Raw genomic sequence first — 7,044 nt, 5'->3', positions numbered from 1 at the left:
ACACTGGGCCAAATAGGGAGCACCTGTCAGAATTCGAAGTGTACTGAGTCCTAGCAATTCCACGTCCAGGAATTTAACCTATAGATATGCTCACAAAGATGTATGTTCAAGGATATTCCCTCAGCTTTATTTTGTTTTTTGTTTTTTATAATAAATTTATTTTTTATTGGTGTTCAATTTGCCAACATACAGAATAACACCCAGTGCTCATCCCGTCAAGTGCCCCCCTCAGTGCCCGTCACCCACTCACCCCCACCCCCCGCCCTTCTCCCCTTCCACCACCCCTAGTTCGTTTCCCAGAGTCAGGAGTCTTCATGTTCTGTCTCCCTTTCTGATATTTCCCACACATTTCTTCTCCCTTCCCTTATATTCCCTTTCACTATTATTTATATTCCCCAAATGAATGAGACCATATAATGTTTGTCCTTCTCCAATTGACTTACTTCACTCAGCATAATACCCTCCAGTAATTTTGGTATTAAGAGATTGAGAACAACCTAAATGCCCATCAGTTGGGGACTAACTGATGAGGTTAATTGTGGTATGTTCCTAAAAGTAATGCTGAGTAGTTACTTAAAAGAGGGAACCAACTCTATATATCCCGATACCGCACAGTCACCACAGAGATAGCGGTGATAAACAGCAAACAGACAAGTCGCATTGTTAGAGTATACTACGACAGTCTATAAAAAGAAAAAAAAAGGGATATGTTTTGCCTTTCCAAAATACTGAAATATTTATGAATGAAATGATTCAATGTCTGGGATTTGCATCGAAATAAGGGGATGAAGTTTAGTGGGTAGGGATAAAAATCGACCAAGATTGGTCATTGAATTGATAATTGTTGAAGTTGGATGATGGGCATATGGAGGAGGATTTATGCCATTTATTATATTTCCATATATGTTTGAAATTTTCCATTTAAAAAATGTGGGGAAATGGTCTCAGCCCCCCATTCTCATTTTCTCCCTTCAACCCCTCCATTACAGGTGCGCATACACCATGTTAGTTCATGTCTCTGACAACACTCTTCCCCCTCTCTGGCTATCTCTCCCTGAAAAATTGCTACTCCTTCATAACCACCCAGGGCAATTGTCCCCTCCTCTGAGAAGCCTTCTCCAGCTCCAACAGTCAGAAAGGTGGTTCGTTCTCTGTGCTCGGGGTTCCCTGCAGAGTGTCTGTATTCCTATTATTACAAATACTATGTCATTATCCATCTCCCCGTAGACAGTAAACATTTCTAGAAATGAGACAATGTCTCATCTGTCTTTTGCCTGTCCCAGCCCTTAGCCCTGTGCTTGGCTTATAATTGGCACTTAACAAGTGTTTGTTAAATTAATGGGTCAAGTCTAGCGAGGGAATGATTGGTTGTTTGGAATGGTACATGTTGATTTTGTGAAGTCAGAGGAATATAGGAGGAAAGAACGTAAGTGAAAAACATTACTGGGCGTGTGCCAGGGGTGTGCTGGGGCCAGGAACAGTAGTGAACCAGAAGCTAAGGTTTCTAGTCTCAAGGCCTTGACATTCCTTCTGGTTGGGGGACAGCATGGAGAGAGTCATAATTTTAGAGTGGATTAGGTGCTATGGGGAAAATAGATAGGGCAAAGCTGCTTCAGCTCCAGAGAAGCAAGCATCATGAACCCACTTATGAGAGAGTGGATGAGCCAGTTTTTCAGGTGAAGGTACTCTGAGCACTGCTGAGGCTACAGCTTGAGTGCTGAGTGGGACTCAAGCCTCAATTTGCCCCTCCCAAGCCCCTGCTCTCCTCTGCCCTGCAGTGCCTCTCACCAAGCAGGTGAAAATCCAGAGGTCCAACAACATTCAGATCTGGAGGTCCGTCATCTGTCTGGAGAGTCAAAACAAGAGGAGGGGAGGAGGTCTCCTAGGGAGACCCCGAGACTTTGGGAAGTAACAGCAGCTGATATTCACTGAGCACTTAGTACACTCCAGACCCCACGGTAAGCGTTTTACATGCAGGCATGAATGTATTTATTCCACATAGCATCCCATGTGAAGCAGAGACTTTTAATAGTCCCCTTTTACAGTCCAGGAAAGGGAGCTTAGGAAGAGTTAAGTCGACAGAGGCCACACACTAGAGCCTAATCTCTTTCCCAATGCTACCTCCTTGAGATAGAGAACTGAGATCAGAAACCTGATAAGGAGATGGGGGAACCAGAGAACAGGATGACTCACGCAGAGATGTGGATGAAGGGAAGGAGTGTTGGAAAAGGAAGCAGTGTGCAGTGGCAGTGTCCGTGGGAAAACCCAGCAGGCTGACCTGAGGGTTGTGGGATTCCGCCAAACTGGGGGCATAAGAGACCTTTGACAGCTCTTGTGGGAGATGCAAACCTGATTTCCCATAGGCTCACCATCCAAGCCTCTGCTGGCTGCCTGAGGTGCCCCACTCCCCGGGAGTCCTATTCTGACTCCTGCTCAACCTGTCTGCTTAGGGAAGAAGCCTGGGACTGTGCTCCTCCCTCCCATCCCACCCACGGGCTGATCTGTCCCCCTCCCCCTGCACCTGCAGAGCTAACTCTTCACCAGCTGGTGCACCACCTGGCGTCTGCACCAGACTCTTAATACACTTGAGCCTATGCATTTACAACACATGCCCAGGCAGCCTGACAAACGACAGCAGTAATCCCCAACCAAGGGACTCATGCTGGACTGAGAAGCAGGTAGGTGCCAGTGGCTCAGGGAAGTGGGAGGGAAGAAAAGGCAAGGGGTTCCAGTGTGAGTGGATTAGCCAGGCCCTCACCGAAGCTCTTTGTCAATAGCACTCAAGCTCCTTTATTGGCTGGATGAGATCCGCACAGAGCAATTGAAGGGAGGAGCTTGAGGAGCACACGATTTAGTGTCCCTATCCATTGTGGCCATAACTGATTGGAACAGGATAGACACCTTCCCCAAGAGGGGGATCTAAATGCTGCTTCCTCTCCCTGGACTTTGGAATTGGGCCACCTACTGATTGAATAGCCAGGACACAATGGTACCAATGACCCCAGTGGTCCACAGCTGCCCTGTGAGGGAGCCACGCTGGGTCAGAGAGACTCAAGGTAGAGCACAGGGTTAATAAAGGCCCGTGAACTCTTTAGCTAAAGGCTCTGGGCTGCCCTCTCTCTGCCCTTCCAGAAGGCTCCCTGTTGAGCTCTTGGGTTGCCACAAATCCTCTCACTAGTAAAATTTGCATTAGTATGAGTAGTATGAGTAGATTTCTGTTACTGGCATTCAAAGTCTCCTTGGCTAAGCTAGGGTTTTGCAGGACTGAGAGCATGGGACAGGGGTCCAAGAATGAGAGGTTCCCAGTTTAGGGTTTGGGAAATAACACAATTAAGTGTGTTGATGTCTAAATCCGAGTGGAGGTGACTCCCTCAAGTCCTAAAAATGAGTTCACTCCATTCTGTTCGGCAGACATTTGTTGAGCACTTGCTTTGTGCCCGGCACTGTGCTAGGTGCTAGGTCAACAAAGCCACAGCTGCTTTTACTGTGCTCACAGTCTCCTAGGGGAACAGACACAGATATATAACAATATGGCATAAGAAAATGATGATGTGATGATGCACATACAAAGTCAGTGGCAAAGCAGGTAGCAGAAGAGAGTTGTGGAAAGCAAGAGGGACTTTGAACCCCAGCTTGGAGTCATCCAGGAATGCTGGAGGGGCCTGGAGGGCTCTAGCCAAGGCACTAACATGGGGAAGTGGGTGAGAGCAAAATCTCTGATGGGCTTCCTGAAGAATGGTATGAGGACCATCTGGAAGGTTCTAAAAGGAGTGAAAAAAGAGCCAACCTCCTTTTTCCCCGGGGAGCCTGAGAAATGGTTAGTGGGTCTCTAGTGAGAACGGAAACAGTAACAAGTGCTGGGAGAGAAGGCTAAGGCAGAGAAAGGAATGCACCTCCGTGGACATGGGCCATGGCTGGAGTGGGGGGAGCTCTTACAACTGAACACGGTTCCGTAGGGCTCAGAAGATCATGGTGAGCGCTCATTTACTACGTCCTGAGCACAGACCGTGTTGTAGGTGCCACGTTAGGCACATGGCCCCTGCCTTACCAGTCTGGTGGAGAAGACAGACGTTAATCAAATAATCACACAAATAAATGTAAGGGAAAATAAAAAGCTCAGTAGGAGATCATTGATGAAGATGGGGGGTGGGGTAAACTGCAATTTAATTGTATCTAGGATTTGGGATTCAGACAGAGACTCTGACAAAGAAGAGGGAGGAGAGGCAAGGATAGCAAGGGAGAACCTGCGAAGCCAGTACCACCCCTGGAACCACCTTCACTTCTCTGGATCACCACCATGTGAGACTCATTGAGATTCATCTCCCTCCAGTAAACAAACTTCCTTCCTTTATTCATTCATTCATCCATTTGTCCATCCATTCACCCATTCCCCAGTGAGCCAGGTACCAGTGCGAGGAGACCCTAGAGAAGAAGCTGAGAGACCCCCCCCTGCGTGAGGAGTTCATAAGTGACAACAATGCTCTTCCATTTTCTCGCTGTTGTTCTGGCCCCGTGCCTACCAGGCGAGGGAAAGAGGACAAAGAAATGGCTGTGCTGATCAAGATATGGGACTGGTAAACCTCTAAAAAAGAAATCAGGGCCCACTGACATCCTGATCTCTCTGTGCACAATTGCTGAAGAAATGGGGAAGAGGGATGAAGGGTGAGAAGATACCCAAGTGGGCAGGAGCATCTCTGAGCCTCATTTCTTCCCAGGTGCAGGCTCCGTATACGTGTAGGAATCCATACAGGACGTGCCACACAGGTAAGTCCTCATGGAGTTCTACAGTTTATAAAATAAAAAGTCCATTTCTTTTTAAAAGGGCTGTTGTCATGGAAAGCAGTAGAAGAATAGTCACTTGGATAAGGAGGAGGTTGCAGGCCTGTGACTTGGGAGGCTCAGGAACCTTTCTGCAGTGGCCACAGCTGTGGATGGCTAGTACCCGCCCCTCCGGCTGTGCCTGTGCTGGGCATTTGGCCCGGGGGATGGTTCTCCCTTGGTTCTGGCCCTTGACTTAGTTGCTGTTGCCACTCCAGATTCACTGATCATACCTATTCCTGGGGCAGCCTAAGAATTTTTCAAACTGGAGGCCTCCGGTGCTCCAAGAGCAACCTGATGTGTGCTTTGAATTCAGATGTTAGCCACACGAGTTACTTAGTGTGTTCCCGAAGGTTAGCATTAGTTACCTCCAACAGGCAGAGAGCATATTTTCATTTTTCATCTGCGTATTTGCTAAATGTCCTTAAAATAACCGTGGACTGCATCAGTAACAAGGAAAAAGTAAACATTTCTGAAGGATTGCTTAAAATGAGGGCTGCCTGGAAAAGTGACCCTTAAGTGACAAACAAGCTCTGCTTCTTCTCTCCTGCCTCGCGCTCCATCCACTGCCCCTGGGAGCGAGGCTGTCCTACCCCTTCATCTACCATTCTTCCCTCATCTGCTCACTATCTAGTCCCAGCAGCTGCCCCTGGGGCTGGCCCTCTGTCCCCACTTCCTCCACCCACCAGCCCACTTTAGAGAGGCCGGGGTGTGGCCTTCCTGCCTTCCCAGGGCAAACAGCTCAAGAGAGGCTGTTGGAAATAAGGAGAGGCTCTCTTACTGCATATTAGATCAGCCATATCAAAATAAATAAAAGCATATTCACATTTATCAAACCACTCAAGGATGTGGCACCCATGGGATTTCAAAGAACCCTTCACAGACTTGCCTCCCAAACCCCCACAATAGCCCCATGAGGTAGGTCAGGCTCCACTCCTTTCTACATGTGAGGACCTGGAGGAGTTTGGCACAGGGAATGCAGGGTCAAGTCCAAAGTGAGGTGTCCAGCCAGTCCTTCCCTTTCAGATGCTTGACGGGCCATGGAGATGAGCAGAGCTGCCTGAGTGACCGGCTGCAGACCCGACAGGCCGGAACGGAGGAGGCCCCAGGACGCAGCCACACAAGGCGCTGGGCTGTGGGGAGCCTGGCTATTTCCGACTTGCCCTACTTAGGGGCTCCCCTCCCAGGACCGTTCCATAATCCAAGGTCGTTTGAAATTTGGCAGTATGACATCCAGGGGACGCTGCCAGGAAAAGAAAAAAAAACCTGCTTATTCATACTTTTTTGTGCCTTGAGAAGGTGAAGTGACGCTTTACAAAAGCCTGGAGTTGTAGTTTTCTTGATGTCACTGGTGCCCGCGTGTCCGAACAACAGTTACATCTGCAGCTTGGGGCACAGGATAGGTTGGAAGACGTTTTCAATGTTTTCCATCAGTACAAGATCATACCGACACAACTGGGGCCTGTAAAAATAGGACGATATCCTTGTCAATCAAGTAGTAAAAATAACCCACTCTAGGAAAAGAAATCATACACGTCCTTAGGATACGATATTGTGGAGCAATTATTTCTAACGTTGTAGGAATATGCTTATGGTAAATAAGCAGAGCAACATCAGCAACAATAAGAAAGCAGGATGTAAAATGTTATTTACCACCTAACTTCGTCTAGGTGTAAAAGCAATAATAGGTGACTAGAAAGAAAGAATCCAGGGCCCCGGGTGGCTTGGTTAGTTAAGCATCTGCTTTGGGCTTGGGTCATGGGATTGAGCCCCACATTGGGCTCCCTGCTTGGCCGGGAGTCTGTTTCTCCCTCTCCCTCTGCCCCACCCCCCTCTTGTGTTCTGTCTTTCAAATAAATAAATAAAATCTGGAAGGAAGGAAGGAAGGAAGGAAGGAAAGGAAGGAGAGAAATAGAAAGAAAGAAAGAAAGAAAGAAAGAAAGAAAGAAAGAAAGAAAGAAAGAAAGAAAGGAAAAAAGAAAGAAAAGAAAAAAGAAAGAAAGAAAGAAAGAAAGAGAAAGGGCAGCCCGCGTGGTTCAGTGATTTAACACCGCCTTTGGCCCAGGGTGTGATCCTGGAGACCCGGGATCCGAGTCCCATGTTGGGCTCCCTGCATGGAGCCTGCTTCTCCCTCTGCCTGTGTCTCTGCCTCTCTCTCTACCTGCGTCTTTCATGAATAAAATAAATAAAATCTTAAAAAAAAAAAAAAGAAAATCCAAACTATTA

The 7,044-nt window shown here is 47.6% G+C and overlaps 1 protein-coding gene across 1 annotated transcript in view; it reads right to left on the bottom strand.

The window, feature by feature from the left end:
• Positions 1 to 360: 360 nt before the first annotated feature.
• The window catches only part of LIPH (lipase H), a 51,434-nt gene continuing 44,750 nt past the window's right edge, over positions 361 to 7,044 (bottom strand). The window contains exon 10 of the mRNA XM_041731875.1: positions 361 to 6,280. Within this exon, the coding sequence (XP_041587809.1) occupies positions 6,193 to 6,280 (88 nt within the window). The 3' untranslated portion in view covers positions 361 to 6,192. The remainder of the gene's footprint in view (positions 6,281 to 7,044) is intronic.

This window comes from Vulpes lagopus, chromosome 17 (assembly GCF_018345385.1).
Source record: "Vulpes lagopus strain Blue_001 chromosome 17, ASM1834538v1, whole genome shotgun sequence".
Classification (NCBI taxonomy): domain Eukaryota; kingdom Metazoa; phylum Chordata; class Mammalia; order Carnivora; family Canidae; genus Vulpes; species Vulpes lagopus.
The sequence above is the reverse complement of the archived record's forward strand: the minus strand, read 5'-3'. Positions and strand labels throughout refer to the sequence as shown.